General features: G+C 46.3%; 1 protein-coding gene across 2 annotated transcripts in view; it reads left to right on the plus strand.

The window, feature by feature from the left end:
- The first annotated feature begins 1,465 nt into the window (after positions 1-1,465).
- The window catches only part of PDE10A (phosphodiesterase 10A), a 748,737-nt gene continuing 730,613 nt past the window's right edge, over positions 1,466-19,589 (plus strand). For both annotated transcript variants that reach the window (XM_029594115.1, XM_029594117.1), the window contains exon 1: positions 1,466-2,152. In XM_029594115.1, the coding sequence (XP_029449975.1) occupies positions 2,089-2,152 (64 nt within the window). In that variant the 5' untranslated portion in view covers positions 1,466-2,088. The remainder of the gene's footprint in view (positions 2,153-19,589) is intronic.

Consider the following 19,589-nt stretch of genomic DNA (forward strand, 5'->3'; position numbering starts at 1 on the left):
ATAATAAGCATAATGTATTATTTATTAAAACATTTTATTACATAGAAAACACGACTGTACCTTGAAGTCTGAACGGGCGAAGGGAGAAAGTGTTACTGCAATTAAAGGTGTGAATTTTGTATTGCAAACCAGTGCAAAAATAATTACAATAAAGTAGTAAAACCCATAGCCCAGCCAACTGCTGTTACTGGCATTGCTAGCATGGGATCTGTGTAATGTCTTGGTACTTGTAGCCTGGATTGGTCACGGCTGGAAACAGGATGCTGGATCCTCGGTCTGACCCGGTATGGCAACCCCCTATGTTGGTATTAAAATCCGAACTGTCTACCGGGGCTTCTTTCCTTTCTAATATGCCAACGAGACTACTGCAAGTACTAATACGTGCTCTCAACGAAAAAAAAAATCTGTAACCAAAGCGCTGCTTAATCTTTCGTTTGGAAACTGAAACAGCAGCGTATCTAGCGATGACGTCGGAACCTTTCGCCTTTCAAGAGGTGTCACCCTATTTGTGAATGCATGCTACCGGTCTCGGAGCGGTATTTTTCGTAGCAGGCATTAAATATATATATATATATATATATTTTATCAATTGCACACTCTTCCTATTTCCTTTCTATATTGTATTTGGCACGTTCTGATTTTTTTCCAGAAAAGGTGGGGTTTAGTTTTTGGTCGCACTTGGAAAATAACCCGGCACAAGTTAAAATGTAAATAAGTTTGGTTATGTAAAAAAAATAAATAAATAATAATAATAATAATAAAAAACCCTGCAATAATACCAGCGTTCATGAATTATTTACTGCAATAATGATCATTAAAAGACATTGGTAGTCTGATAACGACCTCCTGTCTTTCCTGTTCTTGAATGCTATCAGTATTTAAATTATGTCCGCACCTTAGAAGTGAACTGTTTTAACTAAGCTAATGAACAAAAAAAAAAAAAAAAAAGCCTCTGGTGGGGGCGGTCGATTTGTATTATTCCTTCTTATTCAAAAAGAAAAACATCTCTTCCCCACCCCCAATTCACCTCTAGGATCGGACTCCTTCGCTGCAATCTAGGTAACTTCAGAAATGAATAATTGCTCCACCAGTGGGCGTTTTTCTGACTCGGCTCGTCTTTGTTTCATACGGAACGAGAAAACAAACAAACAAACACACACACAGAAACCCCTTCACGATCTAAAAGGATTAAAGCAAGCTAATAATGTGAAAAGAAATGCAAAGTGAAACCTTCTGCCAAACCCATTTATAAGGCAGGGAGAGAAAGGAGCGGAGAGGCTGAGAGAAAGAAAAGCGATCCTCCTCCTCCTCCTCCGCCAAAGCTCTCTCTCCACATCTTCACACCCACAGGCCTCTGGTGTCTCGGTGGTTGCCCCTCCCCCTCCTCTCGCCCCGCCCCCTTTCTTCTGCCTGTGCAATACGTCCTGCCCCAAAACTCCCTCCAAAGGAGGAGGAGGATGCCCAACCCTGAGAAAGTGTTCTCCAGCACAGCCCCAGACCCCCCCTGACGGCTGCAGGCAAAGATCGCAGGTCTGCAAGGAGCCCGCAGCACTCGCCCGGCGCCGGCAGCAGCGGCAGCAGCAGCGTGAGCCTGACACCGGGCAGAGGAGGCGGCGGCTCCCGGCCTCAGCGGCTCCCCCCCCCCCCCCCCCCGGCTCTGCCAGGGAGGCGGCCAGGTGCGACCGCGGCGGTCGGCTCCCCCCCCCCATCCCTCCCTCCCGCGCGGCGGCTGCTGCTTCTTTCCTGCCGCCCACTCCTGCCTCCCCCCCCCCGCCCCGGGCTTGGCGGCGGGATCTGCCGCGCTTTCCCGGTGGCGGCGGCGGCGGCGGCGGGGCCCCGGCTCTCTGCCCCCCCCCCCTCTCCCTCCCTCCGGCTCTGGTCCTACCACGTCCTGCGGGCTGCCGGGGGAGGAGGAGGCGGCGGCGGAGGTTGCAGCAGCAGCAGCGGTAAGAGGAAGCAGCAGCGGCGGCGGAGGAAGAGGAGCTCGGCAGCCTCCTCCCCGCCGCTCCGGCTGCCCCCCTCCAGCCCCCCCCCGCCGGCCCCCCCCCCGCCGGCCCCTGCCTCCCTCCTCTGCGCCGGGGGGCAGACATGGAAGATGGAGCTTCTTCGGCAAGCTGCTTTCGAAGGTTCACCGACTGTTTCCTGAATACAAGTAGGTGCCGATTTGTCCATTTACGTTTTTTTTTTTTTATTACGTTTGGTTGAGTTTTCATTTTTTTTTTCTGGTGGGTTTCGTTTAATCGCATTGGTTGAAAAAGGACTGCTAAGAAATACTTTTTTTTTTTTTTTTTTTGTGGCTCTGTCCAAAGTTTCTTTCTCTGTCTCTCACAATTGCAGCCTTTACCGGCCGAGCGCCCCGTTCTCTGATTGATCGCATTTTGCCGATTTGTACGGGAGGCGGAATGGATGGGGAAGCTGCGGGTCTCCACCTGGAGTATCAGTTTGCAGTAGAGCCGCCGCTGTGCATTAAAAGGTTGAAGGAAGAGAGAGAGAATGACATTAGAGAGGAAATAAAGATTTTGTTTTGCAAAAAGTGCACTTGTGAGGCATCCAAGCACTATTTTAATTGCTTTAATTTCCTCTCTGTTTCCAAGTATAACTTAGCTAAGAAAAGGAAAATGCCGAACTACTGCAAGTTAGGGACGTGCAAATTGCTGTGCTGGATGAGAGAGAGAGAGCAAAACCGCAAATACATTGATCTGGATTAAATGGCCTTATCAAGTGTGTGATTTTTTTTTTTTCTGTGACACATAGCTGTGTGAGCTCCTTCAATTTAGTGGATTCAAATCTTGGAAAACCGGAGGCAGATCATTTTCCGTATCTCCATCTAAGCATGTTTCAAAATATATTCAAATAAACACATTCCAGATATTTGTATTTAAAATATTTCAAGGGAGAGTTTCCTTACTAATAAAAGGAATGGGGAGAAATACCTGTTTGACACTGGCTGGTGGATTGGTTTTTGGGTTGTTTGTTTTTTTTTTCTTTTTTGTTGGATGCCCTGCTTGCAGCTTCTAGGGGCTGGGTGCAGCTGGTATGCGACCCCAGAGCTCTCGGCCTTCAAGGGAAGATGGATGGGTGGCAACTGGCGTAAGATGACAATGACAGAATTCTAATCACTAACGAGTGAATGAACAGTTAGATGAATATTGTCATTCCTGAGCATCATCACTCCTTTCCCCTTTAGGAGCGGCTCTACTGATCAGCCAGCAACAATTAGCAGTTAGGCTTTCCATTTCCAAGGTGGCACTAAGTGAATTTTTGAAACCATGGGCTCAGGGTCCATAGTGCACCACTAACCAAAAAATAATGTCTGCCTGTGCACACCAATCAGAAATGGGGGGGGGGGAGAAGGAGGCCAGTGTAAGGCAGGAGAAAACTCTACTCTGAGTTATAAATCTGGTGGGATGGGGGAGTTTGCAAACTCTCATCCTCTGCTGATGCTGGTTTCCCATCCTACATGAAAAACTCAGATTGCATTAAATTCTCCGTGTGCTGGCCCCTTCTCCTCCTCTTCCTTGCCGGCTGCCTGGAAGGTGTTGGTTTGGGGGGGGAGGAGGGGAATGGATTAGAGAGCAGAGTAACCCTTCTTTGTTTTGCTTTGTTCATGCCAACCTCACTCCCCTCTTCTGTTCCTTTGTATGAGAGGAGGGGAGCCTTGCTGGATTGCAGAGTAGAGTGGCTCCTCTCTGCTCTGACTGTTCAAGCTTTAATCTTACCTGCAGGTTGTGTTGGAGGAGAGAGGGAAAGAGGCTGGAAGGGGAAGTAAAGGGTTGTTATCTGCTGAACAAGATTCAGTGCAAGAGCTGTGTGTGCCCATTGCCTAGACAGGAGAAGAATGCTAGGGTCAGGCTTGGGGGGAGGAGGTCATCCCTGGGGTTGTGTGTGTGGAGGGAGTAAGATAGGGAGAAAATGCATATATGTGTGTGTGTGTGTGTTTTGGGAGGGGGTAGGGATGGAGAGAAGCAGAAGAGGGAAAGATGATGCAACCCCTCCCAGCCTGCTAATCCACACAAAAATCTTAGGGTGACCACAGCTCTAAAGATCCTAGGTATGCACACAGCAGCTCCAGCTGTAGGAAACTGGCACCAGCAGATGCTGAGGGCTTGCAATCCTCCCGTCCCCACCCTTTCTGATCTCGATGATCCTCCCTGGGCTGGGTACTTGAAATCTGCTAGCTGCTGAGAAGGGGATCTCACCTGTGAGCTCTGCCAGCCCCTGCTGGAGGAGACCAAGCCGGTAGATGTAGTATACTTGGATTTTCAGGAGGCGTTTGACAAAGTTCCTCATGAGAGGCTTCTAGGAAAAGTAAAAAGTCATGGGATAGAGGGCAATGTCCTTTTGTAGATTGCAAACTGGCTAAAAGACAGGAAACAGTAGGATTAAATGGACAATTTTCTCAGTGGAAGGGAGTGGACAGTGGAGTGCCTCAGGGATCTATATTTGGACCCTTATTTTTCAATATATTTATAAATGATCTAGAAAGAAATACGACGCGTGAGATAATCAAATTTGCAGATGACACAAAATTGTTCAGAGTAGTTAAATCACAAGCAGATTGTGATAAATTGCAGGAAGACCTTGTGAGACTGGAAAATTGGCCATCCAAATGGCAGATGACATTTAATGTGGATAAGTGCAAGATGATGCATATAGGGAAAAATAACCCATGCTATAATTACACAATGTTGGGTTCCATATTAGGTGCTACAACCCAAGTAAGAGATCTAGGCGTCCTAGTGGATAACACATTGAAATCGTCGGTTCAGTGTGCTGCGGCAGTCAAAAAAGCAAACAGAATGTTGGGAATTATTAGAAAGGGAATGGTGAATAAAACGGAAAATGTCATAATGCCTCTGTATCGCTCCATGGTGAGACCACACCTTGAATACTGTGTACAGTTCTGGTCGCCGCATCTCAAAAAAGATATAGTTGCGATGGAGAAGGGCAACCAAACTGATAAAGGGAATGGAACAGCTCCCCTATGAGGAAAGACTAAAGAGGTTAGGACTTTTCAGCTTGGAGAAGAGATGGCTGAGGGGGGATATGTTAGAGGTGTTTAAAATCATGAGAGGTCTAGAACCGGTGGATGTGAATCGGTTATTTACTTTTTCAGATAATAGAAAGACTAGGGGGCACTCCATGAAGTTAGCATGTGGCACATTTAAAGCTAATCGGAGAAAGTTCTTTTTTACTCAACGCACAATTAAACTCTGGAATTTGTTGCCAGAAGATGTGGTTAGTGCAGTTAGTATAGCTGTGTTTAAAAAAGGATTGGATAAGTTCTTGGAGGAGTAGTCCATTACCTGCTATTAATTATGTTGACTTAGAAAATAGCCACTGCTATTACTAGCAATGGTAACATGGAATAGACTTAGTTTTTGGGTACTTGCCAGGTTCTTATGGCCTGGATTGGCCACTTTTGGAAACAGGATGCTGGGCTTGATGGACCCTTGGTCTGACCCAGTATGGCATGTTCTTATGTAAAAGAAGGGGAGCACGCTGCTTACCTGGGAACCTCTATTTATAGGACTCTGGATTAGGAAATATTAAAGATTGGCCAGTTTGGGGAATGGGGGGAGTAAGTAGATGGTGGGCAGGAAAGGGAGAGAATACTAGGGGAGAAGGAGAGAGTTGATGGGCTATGTGGGCAGAACATAGGAGAAAGAGTGAGGGGAGAGAGTCTGTATCCAAAAGAACTTACAATCTAAGACACTGGGTAGAGAGTTAGGGGTGAGAGGGAGTGACACAGAGCACAAGAGGAGAAAGAGAGAAATGGACAGCTACAGGCAAGGGGCAGGAAGATAATGAGGGGATGGGTCGTTGAAAGATAGGATTGTCACTTTTCCCAAGTCAGTCCAACAGTCTGAGCCAATCATGATTTTGCCGCATTGCATGCATGGAGGAATTGAAATTCTGATTTTCTCATTAATTTCCCTAAGAAAATCAGAACTACGACTCCATGCACGCAGTTGGGTAGTTGGAGGAGGGGTGTGACTCCAGGACTGCATCAGCCTGTTTGGTTGATCTGGGGTGAAGTGGCAATACTAATGACAAGGAGGGGAAAAATCCCATTCATTTTGGTGATGGGATTTGGAGAGGTTGCTACTTTTTCCATATAATATTTTTAAAATAGTTTTTAACTGCTAGGTGTAATAACAAAAATGAGGATGGGTGGCAGTGGCTTTCCTTATACTAACTCTATATCCCTGGAGCTTCTATCAAATGCGTTTGCTTTGATTTTTTTTTTTTGCCCTTTTTGGGGTGTAGGAGGGGTGTGTGTGTACTGTAACTATTGCTTCTCTTCCCAACTCTGCTCTGCACATCTCCCTGAAATTTACAATCCAGAACTGGACCATCTGTACCAAGGCAGCACAACCCCCCCCCCCCCCACCCCCACCCCCCCCCCCCCCCCCCCCCCCCCCCCCCCCCCCAAGCAGTGCTGTCAATATGGTGCCAAAGTATGAGATGGCGTGGAGCCAGTGCAAGAGGGAAGCACCTCTTTTCCCTGTGGAGGTCTAGGAGGATCAACAGCGAGTTTGTTAGGTTTCCAGAAGCACTGGGCAGTCTTGTTATGTTGGGGGTGGCGTTCTTTGTGGGTTGCTTGTGTCATAGAGGTAGGGGAACAGTTAACCTCTAGGACTTTGTGACGTGGGCATTGCCAGAGAGCTAGCACATTGACCCTGTGATGTACTAGCCTTTTACCTCCACCACTACCCCATCTCAGCATCATTAACTTTCTCACCACTACATAGCTAAATGGCCGTGGAAAGCTTTAGAACCGTGGGGGGGGATATAAAACTTAAAAGCTTATTATAGCATATGCTTGATTTATTCTGGAGCCACGGAACAGCAGCAGACTGTCCGGTGCACCATCAATTGACTCGGTCGTCGTCGTTGTGTGCCCTGTTGTCTGAGAGAGTTTTAGAAAGGAATGAGATGAACCCCACATGGTCATTAGCTGAGAAATGCGCCTTTGGTAAAGACCGGCTGCCTGAAGCTCTCTTGGTCTGAGAGGCGGGCTTGATGCTGTGTGTGTGTGTGTGGTGGGGGTGGGGGTCTGTCCCAGCCAGGAAGGCCCGGTGGTGGGACAGGCCCGGCTTGGGCTGCAGAAAAGCAGCGCTGTGCCTGGGGTGGGGAGCCCAGGGGGAAGGGGGCAGTGCCGCCACTGCGCAACTTGGGCTGCCACGTTTTTCAAGCCGTGCGCCCTTGCCACAGGGGGACCTTCCAGCGGACTCCAGCCTGTTCTCAGTTCCAGGGCTTTGTTCACGCTTGACTCATTCATGAGGCGTGTCGGTGGGCTTGTTGCAATCGTGCGGTGACGTAGAAACCTCAAGACTGTGTTTTCATATCACCAATGCAAAAATATATGTTCGTTAAAAGAAGAGAAGATGTTTGCATAGAGCCTAGGAAGGGATTTAAAAAAGATACAATTGTGGTGGTGGTGGTGGAATATAAAATCATTCACAGTAAGCATAAGCTTAGCCGCCTTTCTATTAGGATGTTATCCCAGTTTCCACTATGATCGATGGGTGTGGTGTGGTGGATCCCCGGGTGAATTCTCACTCAAAGTAAGGGGGACCAGTCCTCTGTCAAACAGATTATCCCGGGCTAAGACCCAAGATTAGTTCCATACAACGCCTAAAGCTGTGGTTTCGAAACAGCTCTGCCTTTTTTTTTTTTTTCCCTCTCAGTAACATAGGAGTTACGAGTGGCACAGGTCTCAGTTCATGTGCAAGAGTAAACAAGATGTTACGTTTTAGATGCTCACTGCTGGGTCTCAAGATTATTTACTTCCCATCCAACCTCTCACGGAAAGGCTTCGATATTTGCCATCGTGCGGGTCAGAATGTGGCGGGGGTCTCTGCCTCGAGGAGGGGGTGGGGGCAGGAGAAGAGAAGGAAAGGCTGGAGGAGGAGGGGGCGAGGAATTGGTTCTCCTTCTTCCCCACCCAAGCGTTGGGCCTGCCCCCAGGCCAGCAATTCAGCTTCTGGACGCTGCTGTGGGGGGGGGTGTTTCGCCGAGGTCTGCGCCTTGTCTCGCTGATTTGAACAGGGGGGTAGCAGTGCTTCAAAGGTCCGGGGCTCATGGACCGGAGGTGAAGGGAAGGAGACTAGGGTGGGACACAAAGCTGCCGCTACCACAACGCACTAACGAGCGCCTCGCCACCCAGCTGATTGGCTCACCAGGAGACACCAGGTTCCCCTGATAAGCTAGTCCACCCCCCCCGGGCACATTGCTTCTTCTAGCCTAGGGCTTCTCAGACTTGTCCTGCTAATCCCACAGACAGCTGAGTGTTCAGGATTTTCACGATGACTGTGCTTGAGTTAAGTTTCCAAATTAGGAAGATGTAGCCCTTAATATGGTGGTTAGGGCTGAACTGGTGAACAGGACACACTTGGTCCTGAGGCTAAGTCTCCGTTCTCTTGCACCAGTCTTTTCAGCCCCAGGGAATGGATTTTTTTTTTCGATTGAGAGGAGGCTTAACCTCCAGGGCCCAAGGCATGCGGGGGGGGGGGAGATAGTTTCTTTCTTGCTTGCTCTCTCTCTCTCTAGCAGGCCGATACAGTACAGTGCGCTCCGGCGGAGCACACTGTTAACCCGCGATTGGACGCGTCAAAAACGCGCATCCAACCCCCCCCCCCCACCCCCCCCGAACCTAATAGCGCCCGCAACATGCAAATGCATGTTGATGGCCCTATTAGGTATTCCCATGCGATTTAGAAAGCAAAATGTGCAGCCAAGCCGCACATTTTACTTTCAGAAATTAGCGCCTACCCAAAGGTAGGCGTTAATTCCTCCGGGCACCGGGAAAGTGTACAGAAAAGCAGTAAAACCTGCTTTTCTGTGCACCCTCCGACTTAATATCATGGCGATATTAAGTCGGAGGTCCCGAAAGTTTAAAAAAAAAAAAAAATTGAAATCGGCTCGCAGGTTGTAAACCGGACACTCAATTTTGCCAGCATCCGGTTTCTGAACCCATGGCTGTCAGCGGGCTCGAGAATAGATGCCGGCAAAATTGAGCGTCGGCTGTCAAACCCGCTGACAGCCGTCGCTCCTGTCCGAAAAGAGCCACTAGGGATGTGCTAGTGTCCCTAGCTCCTCTTTTTACCGCCGGCCCAAATTTAAATATTTTAGTTTACTGAATTGCGCGCACAGGACACTGGCCTGTGTGCGTGCCGGGAGAGCGGGCGCTCGCCTGCTCTCCCGCGGACTTTACTGTATCTGCCTGTTGGTCTTGGTAATCTAACAATGAGTACCCCTTGTTTCCACACAGTCTTGGTACTCAAGGACTCCCAGGACCCTCATGTGGGGTGTTCCAAAATAAATGTTATTGTAACAAAAATCTTCAGAGGTAATCACAAGGATCTTCTAATTTAATCTCCAAATCCAAGTGTAAACAAACAGTGTCAGTCCAGGTCCTCTATGTGAGTGACCCTCAGAAATGGCAAGGCACTAGGGTACTTTTTTACTTTCATATACTTTATGATGAAGACCACTGACAATTTTAGCAGCCACCCTCTGGACTGACTCCATCTTGTTTATATCCTTTTGAAGGTATGAGGTCCAGAATAGTAATCAGTGTTCCAAATTAGGTCTCACTAGAGACCTATACAGGGGCAATATTGCCTCTCTTTTTCTGCCGACTATTCCTCTCCTTATGCAACCAAGCATCTTTCTGACTTTTGCCATCACTTTATCCACCTGTTTGATCGCCTTAAGAGCCCATTCTTCTTTTGTGCTTAGAAGAATTTCATCCCCAGTGCCCTACCCGTCTTTTGGGTTTTTCCTTCCCAAGGGGTAGATTTTCAAAGGGTTACGCGCGTAAGATACACGCGTAACCCCTGAAAACCTACCCCTGCGCGCGCTGAGCCTATTTTGCATAGGCTTGGCGGCGCGCACAAGCCCTGGGTCGCACGCATGTCCCGGGGCTTTCCAAAATGGGCGGGGCTGGGGGCATGGCGGCAGGTCAGGGCGGGGCTGGGGGCATGGCGGCAGGTCAGAGCGGGGCCGGGGGCGTGGAGGCGGTCCGGGGATGGTCCCGGGTGCTCCGGCACAGTGGCCTATGCCGGGGCATGGCGTGCCGGCCACTGGCCGGCGCACATAAGTTAAGCATAACTCCTGAAAAAAAAAGGTAGGGTGGCGGATTTAGTTAGGGCTGGGGGGTGGGTTAGATAGGGGAAGGGAGGGAAAGGTGGGGGGGATCGAAAAAAAAAAAAAGTTCCCTCCAAGGCTGCTCTGATTTCGGAGCGGCCTTGGAGGGAACGGGGAAAGCCATCGGGGCTCCCCTTGGGCTCGGTGCACAAGTGTGCATCCCCTTGCACGTGCCGACCCTGGATTTTATAACATGCGCACGGCAGCGCACGCATGTTATAAAATTGGGTGTATGTTTGTGCACGTAACGTTTAAAATCTGCCCCTAAATGTATTACTCTGCATTTTTTAACATTAAATCCTAGTTGCCAGACTCTAAACCATACATCAAGTTTTGCTATATCCCTCTTCATATTTTCCATTCTCTCCTGGCTCTCTACCTTGTTGCAGATTTTGGTATGCTTGGCAAAAAGACGAAACTTTCCCAACAATCCTTCCATTACATCACTCACAAAAATGTTGAAAAGAATTGGACCAAGGAATGATTCCTGAGGCTCATTACTGGTTACTTTCCCCCTCTTCAGAGAAAACTCCATTTACCACTATCCTTTGTCACCTCCCACTCGGCCAGTTTCTTACCCACTCGGTTACCCTTGGTCCTATACCAAGGCTGCTCACTTTATTTATAAATCTCCTGTGCATAGCTATGTGAAAGGCCTTGCTGAAATCCAAGCACACTACATCTAGCGCTCTCCCTTGATCCAACTATCTGGTTACCCAATCACAGAAATTGATCAGATTCGTATGACAAGATCTACCTCTGGTAAAACCATGCCTTGGATTTTGTAATCCATTGGATTCCAGAAACTACATTATTCTCTGTTTTGGCAGTGATTCAATTAATTTGCTCATCACAGAAGTCAGACTAACTGGCCTGTACTTCCTAGCCTCCTCCTTGCTTCTACTTTTATATATAGGAACCATATCCACCCGTCTCCAGGAACTATTCCTCACCTTAAAGAAGCATTAAAAAGGTCAGCCAGCGGAGCGGCCAGGACTTCCTTAAGGTCCCTTTTTAGTACCCTCGGATGTGGCCCATCTGGCCCCATCACCTTATCTAATTTAAGTTTAGTTAGCTCCTCACGAACACACTTTTCTGAAAATCAATTGAAGTTTACCTCTCTTCCACTTTTATTTGTGTTCATTTTATGTGGTCCTGCTCCAGGCCCTTCCACAATGAACACCGAAGAGAAATATATGTTAAGCACTTTCACTTTTTCCTCATCAGCCTCTACGTATTCCTCCCCTTCACCTCTTGAGTCTCACAGAGCCACTTTTTTCTTTCTATCACTGACATGTCGCCTGCTTCCCCTTTCTGTGGTCTCGTAATTTCTGAAGGCTAACCTTTTCTCCCTTACCTTTTTAGCTACTTTTTTTTTTTTTTTTTTTTTTAAGAAAACCATAGAGGCTTGTTTGTTTGTTCCTTTATTTACTTACCTAATAAAACGTTTAGTTGCTCTTTTAATATCTCCTTTTAATTTTGCTCTTCTTCTTCCCCCATGATTTTACCATCCAGCGAACGACTCCTTGAGATACTCCTCCCATTTTAACACAGTTAGTTTACTCTATAACCAGCACATATCAAACATATTCAATTGCATTCTCCTACTACATCCACAAAAATGTAGTAAATAAAAATATAGGGACCGGTTGTCATATTGCTATATTACCATAAGGAGGAAAAAACAAAATGGGTTCCATTCCATAGAAAAATCAGTTGGTTGGGTTTACATCCCCATCCTCTTGTGCTTTGCTGAGTGACACAGACAAGTCATAAATGTCATCCCAAAAATTCATGGGTTCTGCTATAACCAGTCCTTACATGACTTTCTACAGTCACAGTGCCATGATGGAAACAGGTTTCTCACTCGAGTGCTATGCTCTGCATACTCATGATTTGCCAATCAAGTCCTCTGACTGGTAGGCTGTATGGCTTAAGGCACCTGAAATGTCTCCTATTGCATACATATCCTTACCTAGGACACTGGAAAAGAAATGCAAAATCATTTTCGTGTGAACTTGGCCATTAGAAGCTACTCCACCTAGAGATGAAAAGGTAGACATGAAGAATATTGTTAATAATATGTCTCAAAATTCTCATTGACACACACTGGCACTTTTACTAAATATTTCTACCTATGAAAATGAAGTCTACAGTGTAGGGCTATGTACTTACAGACCACCTGGCACTCCATTATTATTCCTTCTTCTAGCACTCCCTTTTTATAATGCTGAAGTACATTTCTTCTCAGTGCATCATAAAAGAGCTTATGAACACATCCAAAAACTCTACTTTTCAGACCTGTCCTTGTTGTCCACCCGCCCCCAAAAGAAATTCAGCATCCACAAACATTTCATGTCCAGTGGTAAACCTGTTAGCCAGCAGACACCACGGGGCACATACAAGGAGCTCTATGGCTTCTAGTTTCATTTGCGTATTTTTATCCAACTTTATCTCTAATCTAAACCTAAGTAATGTTCTTTGCCAATAGGGCGGCTGACGACTGTACTGTGACCTTACCTAGGAAACTTGGTTTTATGTGTGTGGTTTTAATTATTGGCTTTGTCCTAGATATAGTTACTGAGCTCTATATTTTATACTAGCAACTGTACCTGTTCTACGCCCGGGCGGCGAGCCTTTTTATTGGCACATCTGCTCTTGTTTTGAGCAGAATTTCCCTAGAAATTCACTGTAAGTGTGTCCCTTCCGCATACAGGCTCCCTCACTCTCTGGCACACACACACACATTCCCTCATATAGGCTCCCTCTCTGAAACCCACACTCAAGCATCCTGTGCACTCCCCCTCTTACCAACCAAGCTGTCTTTCGCATTCCCCCACACCCCCTCTCCTCTCTCACACACACATTCTCTCACCGGCATCCCCCCCCATGCTCTCTCTCACACCCTCCTGCTTTCTCTCACCCTCCCCTCCCCTCCCTGACACACATTCTCTCTCACCGGCATGCCGCGGGACCCGCGCCGTTTGCAGCAAAGATGAAGGCCCGGCGAGCTGTTCACGGCACACGGGGACCTTCCATTTTCGCCCTTGAGCAGAAAATAGCAGTGGAGACCCCGGCATGCTGCGAACGGAGCGCGTCCCGCGGCACACGCTCCGTTCGCGGCGAGGATGAAGGCCCGGGTGCTCCGTTCGCGGCATGCCGGGGTCTCCTCTGCTATACTCTGTCTGTCCCGCGATGGCCGCTGTCCTTCGTACCTCTGGCGTGTTTGAGTCTCCAAGGCAGCCAAGGAGCTGCCTGCGCCTTCCATCGGCGGGCTGGGGAACATGCGCGAGCACTGGCGGACACACTACCAAGCTCGATATGTTATGGATTTCATAATTTTAGGTTGAAATATTTTAAATCAGTTGTTCCCCAAACCCTCCCATTAAAATGCATGCTTGATATACAACAAAGTAGTACCACAAACCATAGAATAAAATAACATTAATGGCAAGGGCCTTACAATCATGGGGCTTAATCTAGACATGAGATGTTGCAGTGTGATACCTGGGACTGCCTCTATGGCCTTCTGCCTGACTTGGGGATTGAACCCAGGGCTTCTGCAGAGTAGTGTGTAGCACTGGCCCGAAACCACACTGCTAGAACACTTTCCATGTAGGTCATGTGTAACGCTCCACGTTGAATACTGTGTTTGATTCTGGAGCCCATACTGTCCTGGGGACATCTTGAGAGTCTGAAGGCGGTTCAGAAACAGGCTTCCTAAAAAGGATACCTGGCTTGTGACACAGACCCAGTAATGAACTGCTTAAGACACTCAGAGTGTATTCGCTGGAGGAAAGAAGGGATAGGTGGGGCATGATAGCTTTCATATATTTCACTGGCTTCTATAAAATATGGGAAAGGGACATTTTCTATAGGAGAGGCAATCAACGGGCAAGGGATCATTTATTTAAAATATTTCTATTCTGCCTATAGTGATGATGAGAAGTTGAAGGTAGGAAGTTGTAGAGGAAACATGAGAAAATACCGAGAGTGGCTGATGCCTGAAATGGCCTAGTGAATTTTAAATTGCATTGCACAGACACTGAGCATGGTGGTAAAGGCTGCTGTGGTTTAATGGATAGAAAAAAAAATGAAGGAGGCAGGTGTGCTTGGGATAGTTGGGAAGAGCACTGTTGGGAGTAGGGTGAAGAGCTCAGATGGGAGACACAAGGCTGAGCTGGTGTTGGTTGAGGTAGTGGGAATTTATATGCTGATCTCGCCGAAGTGATAGAGCAGACAAGATGGGCCAGTTGGTCTTTATTGGCTACTGTTTTCAGTTTTGCTATGATATTGTGTTTTTTGCAGGCAGGAAAATATTTTAATTTTCCCAAGAGAATTCATTTTTTAATCATGAATGACAAGCGAAAGTCTACTATATTACTGTCCTTATGGGTTCCTGCTTGATTATTCATTCAAGAGGATTTTAGTAATAGTTTAGGATTTTGTTCTGCTTACTCCCTTTGGTAAAGTGTTTTTTAAGGAGCTAAAAGGTTTTGCATTCTTATGGGCAGATTTAAAATGCCTGGCGCGCGTAAATCCCGAGGTTTACATGTGTGGCCGGGCCTTACGCGCACCGGGCGAGTTTTCAAATGGGGCCCGGCCACGCACGTAAGTCCCGGTACGCGAATCAGTGCCGGGCCCAGGGAAAGAGGGTCCGGGAGGGGCAGGGCTGGAGGCAGCCGGTACAGCGGCCATTTGCTGCTGTGCCGGGAAAGCGTGCGCCGGCAGTCGGCTGGCGCTCGCAAGTTGCTTCTGCTCCGGAGGAGCAGAAGCAACTTACAACATAGAAAAAAAAAAGTGGGGAGGAGAGGGGAAGGGGAAGGAAGGTTAGGCAGGGGGTTGGGGAACTGGGAGAGGCCCGATGTCGTCGCTGCGCATATCTTTACAAAATTAGGCTCCTCTGTGAGCGCCACCCGCACATGTGCGTGCAGATTATAAAATCCGGTGCGCATGTGCACGTGGCCCCCAGATTTTATAACATGCGCTCGACTGCGCGAGCATGTCATAAAATCGGTGCGTCCATGTGCTTGCAAATAGCCCAACGTTTATTATGATTGTAGGCAGGAAAATGCTGATAAGGATGCACCTACTGGAATCTTCTCCCAGTCTGTGATGGACATAACCGAGATTTTAAAATCAGTTGACAAAGGAAAATTTTAATATTTAGAACTGAAAGCATCACTGCCCCTACTTGCTCCATTTTGGTTCATATGTACATCAGGCATACATATCTTCTACACCTGTCTTAAGTACTTCAGCCGGTTTTTTCACTATCTTGTTTTCTCAGTTTTGAAAGGTATTTTTTGAGGATCCTCTGCTGTACTTCTGATGTGTAGTTTTTTGGGGGGTTTTTTCCCCTTATTTTAACCCCATAGCTTTCTGTATTATGGAATGATATGCTACTGGGCAAAGTGGTAAAACTGGAGGGGGATCTTAAGGATGTTGTAGATTCACTAGAAATAAGCAGGACAGTTCCAGGACCTTCGTGGGACTCACCAGGCAAAGAAAAATAACTTTTTTTTTTTTTTTAAATTTGGAGCTTAAGAGAAAAGAAACGCGGGAAGATATTTTATCGTATTAATTTGGGTATGTCTGTACGAGGCCCTGCTACTTTTAAAACCATGTACAGGAAAACGATGCGCCTGCAGGAAAGCATAATTGGCAATTCTGCACATTTCCTCCATTGTGCAAGTGAAGCTGGGCAAGCCATTCACCATTAACTTGTAATTTAACCTTTAATATTGTGTGACTTTTCAGAGTCATGAAACTCCATGTATTCCATCCTTCTGAAACTATGTAATAGTTCAGCCAATACAACTACCGAGGGATGGGTGCGCAATCAGAGCTATTTTCACATAGGCATTCAGTTAGCAGTATACTCGGTACTGAGGAAAAACTGGGGGATAAGCCACCGTGGTGGTAAACATGGGTGGCGGCACAGGGTTATGGGAAAAATGTTTTGCATGCCCTCTTCCATTCCCCCCCTAGCAAAAAGATGAATTTCATCCCTTTCTGTGTCCCTTTCAGGCCTGGGTTACTTATTGTATTTCATGCACCGGGTTCGCTGAAGAGAGAGAGAGAGAGAACACGTGGCAGCTTTAAATGCCGGGCTGCTTTTGTTTTTTTGTAAGCCATTTGTCCAAAAACATGGGTCAAAGCCTAACCAAGTTCTTTCTCAGCATGTCTTACAGATCTTTCCCATGATCCCAGCCTTGTGTAACATGTCTGCAGACTTCAAAGGCAGGAAGTCTCTGTCCTAAACTCTTACTTTGCCTACAGTTGATTATAGTTAGCAGGAGGCCTGTGCTTCTCTCTTCCTACCAGTGCTGGGAACAGAGATTTTAAGCATAACTGTGTAGTTACTCACCCAGCCATTTTCTTTAACTCTTGCAAAGGTGAAGAAAGTAGAAGGGGTAAAATGGGGACTGGCAACGTTTAGTTTGATTACATTAAATTCATGTTGACAACAGGTAGATGTTACGCCACACGTTGATCCACAATGCCATCTTTATTATGCAGCAAGTGAGGGAATATGACAATCGCTTGCTGAAATGTTAGCAAGTTTTAGGTTTACTTTATACGTACAAATAATAGGTTTGCACTGAAATTTTAAAGAACTTCACACCTCTGAATGGCTAGTCCTTGAGAGTGCAAACAGGTACGGCTTGCAAAATAAGGTAAGGGGAAAAGCACAGGACTGCTATGGCCAAGTCCAAAAACCGAAGCACGTCAAGCAGCACTGTCTGAATTTTGTTAAAAGCTCCTCACCCAGTAAAAATGTTGGTATGTTAAATAATTTATAAGATTTGGGGATTACCTGCATGGACTGGCAGTTACTACCCTTAACAGAAACATTGGGGTAACTTGCATGGAGCGGCACTTATTACCATAAAAAGCTTGCTGGGCAGACTGGATGCACCATTTGATCTTTTCCTGCAGTCTATACTAAGTTATGTTACTGTGTTTTATATATATATATATATATATATACATACATACACTGCAGGTAAGGCTCATAGCCGTTTTGTAGATGTCCTGAAAGCCAGACCTCCTGAATTTTGTGTAGGGTGACGAGTCCATGATTCTTGTTTTTAAAATATGCAGAGAAAAAGATTCAACAAGAAACAATAGGAGTGACTTTGTGTTTTTATACTTTATATGGGATGAAGATCCAAAGTAAGTTACAAATTCATTTGGTATAAGAACCATTCCCTAAAGATATCCTCTCCCACCCTAAGAGGTTAACAGCTGTGGAAAAAGTACTGATTTGCTTTTTGCAAGTCTGGGAACTGCAAAAAGTATCCACAAGGTCCTAGGGTCATGTGGATCAGGCCCGAGCACAAGAGGTTCTCTCTGTTTGGTCTCAGCTTGTGGCTTTTGGCCTGCACCATCAGCCAGACTTGTTGGCACATCTTACTCCTAGAGATTGATGGTGGCATCTTTTCAGTGTTGCACAACTTTTCCTTGGGTTTGTCAAGCACATTGAGACACCTAGGTTAAAGTTTTGGGGAATGGCTTCTGATCCCTTCATACCAGGAATGCCTTTATAGATTCTGTGCCCAGGAAAGAGCAATTCAGGGACTGTCTCTTCACTGCTGTACATTCTGCCTGTTGCCTGTCGCCTGTTACAGCAGTCACAACTGTAGACTTATACAAAATAGGAGCACAAAACTGAATGGGCTTGCAACTGAGAGATTTTCTTAGGTGCCTTATTGAGCCCTCAACAGGGAAGAGGTCCCTCCTCCTCAGGTTCTGTTTCACCAATCTGTCTCATAGGTTGTTTACACAATATCCAAGAGCGTTGCTGAACCATTAATGGTTGATGCACTAAATTGCAATTGAACCCGTAAAAATGGAAAATTGAGCATGCCAATGCATTTGTGAAATTCTGTTCCCACATTTTGCATGTGAACATTAACTTTTCCTTTTCAGAGAGTTATTTTTCGCATGCCCTTCTACGTTGAATGCAAATTCATTGCTAATGGGTGACTGCAATGCAAAATTATGCAAAGCAGCTCATTAGCTGTGAATGCATAGTTAAACTAGACATGAAGTGTACTTTACAAATGTGATCTTGTAAAAAAAATTAACTAGTCCATAGAAAAAGTAATGCAGGAAATTTGCTGCTGAGCTTCTTTGCATATAAACCCCGGTAGCAAAATAGCACACAACATTTACTGACGTGTATGCCAAACCGTTTGTACTTTAGATCTGCCTTCAAGCATCTAAACATTTTCCCTTCCCCATTATTAATTATTTGTATCGTGCTTACCAGATGTGCACAGATAGCATCAGGTTGTAGTACCTGTATTGTTTATGGCAGGGGTTAGCAAACCTTTTGAGCCATGACACCCCCCCTCCTCTTCCATTCATACTGTTGGTTGGGGGCCTTCCAAAATGGGTTACTTCACACTATATTTATGTGAAGAGTATTGACCAGCAGAACACAGTCATAGACACACCATGCTCAGGCAAGCACAGGCAGACCAGTGCTCCTAGATATATATAGAGAGAGACCACAGGCAGAGACACAGACCATAGCACACCAAACACATGTAGGGAACCCTTGGTTTCCCTAAGAGGATCGTACTAACTTACCGGGGAGGTTCTGTGCAAACTAAGTACGAGAGGTTTGGGTTTTGCTCCCCCATGTAGTATCATGCATGTGGTGTATTTTAGCTGTTTATCACCCCATTGCACATGCTATCTTCACAGATTTTAGTTTGGATTTTGTTGGAGTAGGAGCTCTATGTCTCCTAATTGTTTCTTTTACTTTTTGGGAAAAGAGTAAAGAAGTTCCCATTTGGGGATCAGCCTCCCATTGACTGAGCTACCTGCCTTTTGAAGATTGTTTGGAATCTCTTTTACGCCAATTTCTTTTAGATTTCCCTGTGAGAGCCCATTCCCTTTGTTGCAGTGGATTGGGGTCCCTGTAGTCAAGACTGGATTAGAGATAAGAGACATAGCACAAGCAAGTCTTCCTTAACGAGCATACACAGTGACAGTGACTTGCTGCAGAGAGAGAAAATGTTTGCATTAACTATTTTGAGCTATCCCTTATGTTGGAGGCATGGAAATTTTATTCCACCCATCCTACCTCTATCTTAATTTTTCCCCTTTTGAGTTCAACTGATGGTTTTGTTTTTTTGTACTTGGAGCTGATAACCCATGATACTTGGGAGTCAGTATACCAAACCTTTGGAAGAGAGAAGTCTTTCATCACAAAAAATACAGAGCAGTTACAAATTACATCCAAAGCAAGGGAACCCAGTAAAGTGCACTGATAGGAGAAACAAAGAAGATACGACATAAAGGTAACAAGAACTTTGTTGCTATTGTGGATGGACCACTTGGGCAAAATCTCGTCCTCCCATGTCCCACACTGCTCCCTCGCCTCCCGCCCATTGGGTCCTGGGTCGAACACCGGCAGG

The sequence above is a fragment of the Rhinatrema bivittatum genome, chromosome 3 (assembly GCF_901001135.1).
Source record: "Rhinatrema bivittatum chromosome 3, aRhiBiv1.1, whole genome shotgun sequence".
Classification (NCBI taxonomy): domain Eukaryota; kingdom Metazoa; phylum Chordata; class Amphibia; order Gymnophiona; family Rhinatrematidae; genus Rhinatrema; species Rhinatrema bivittatum.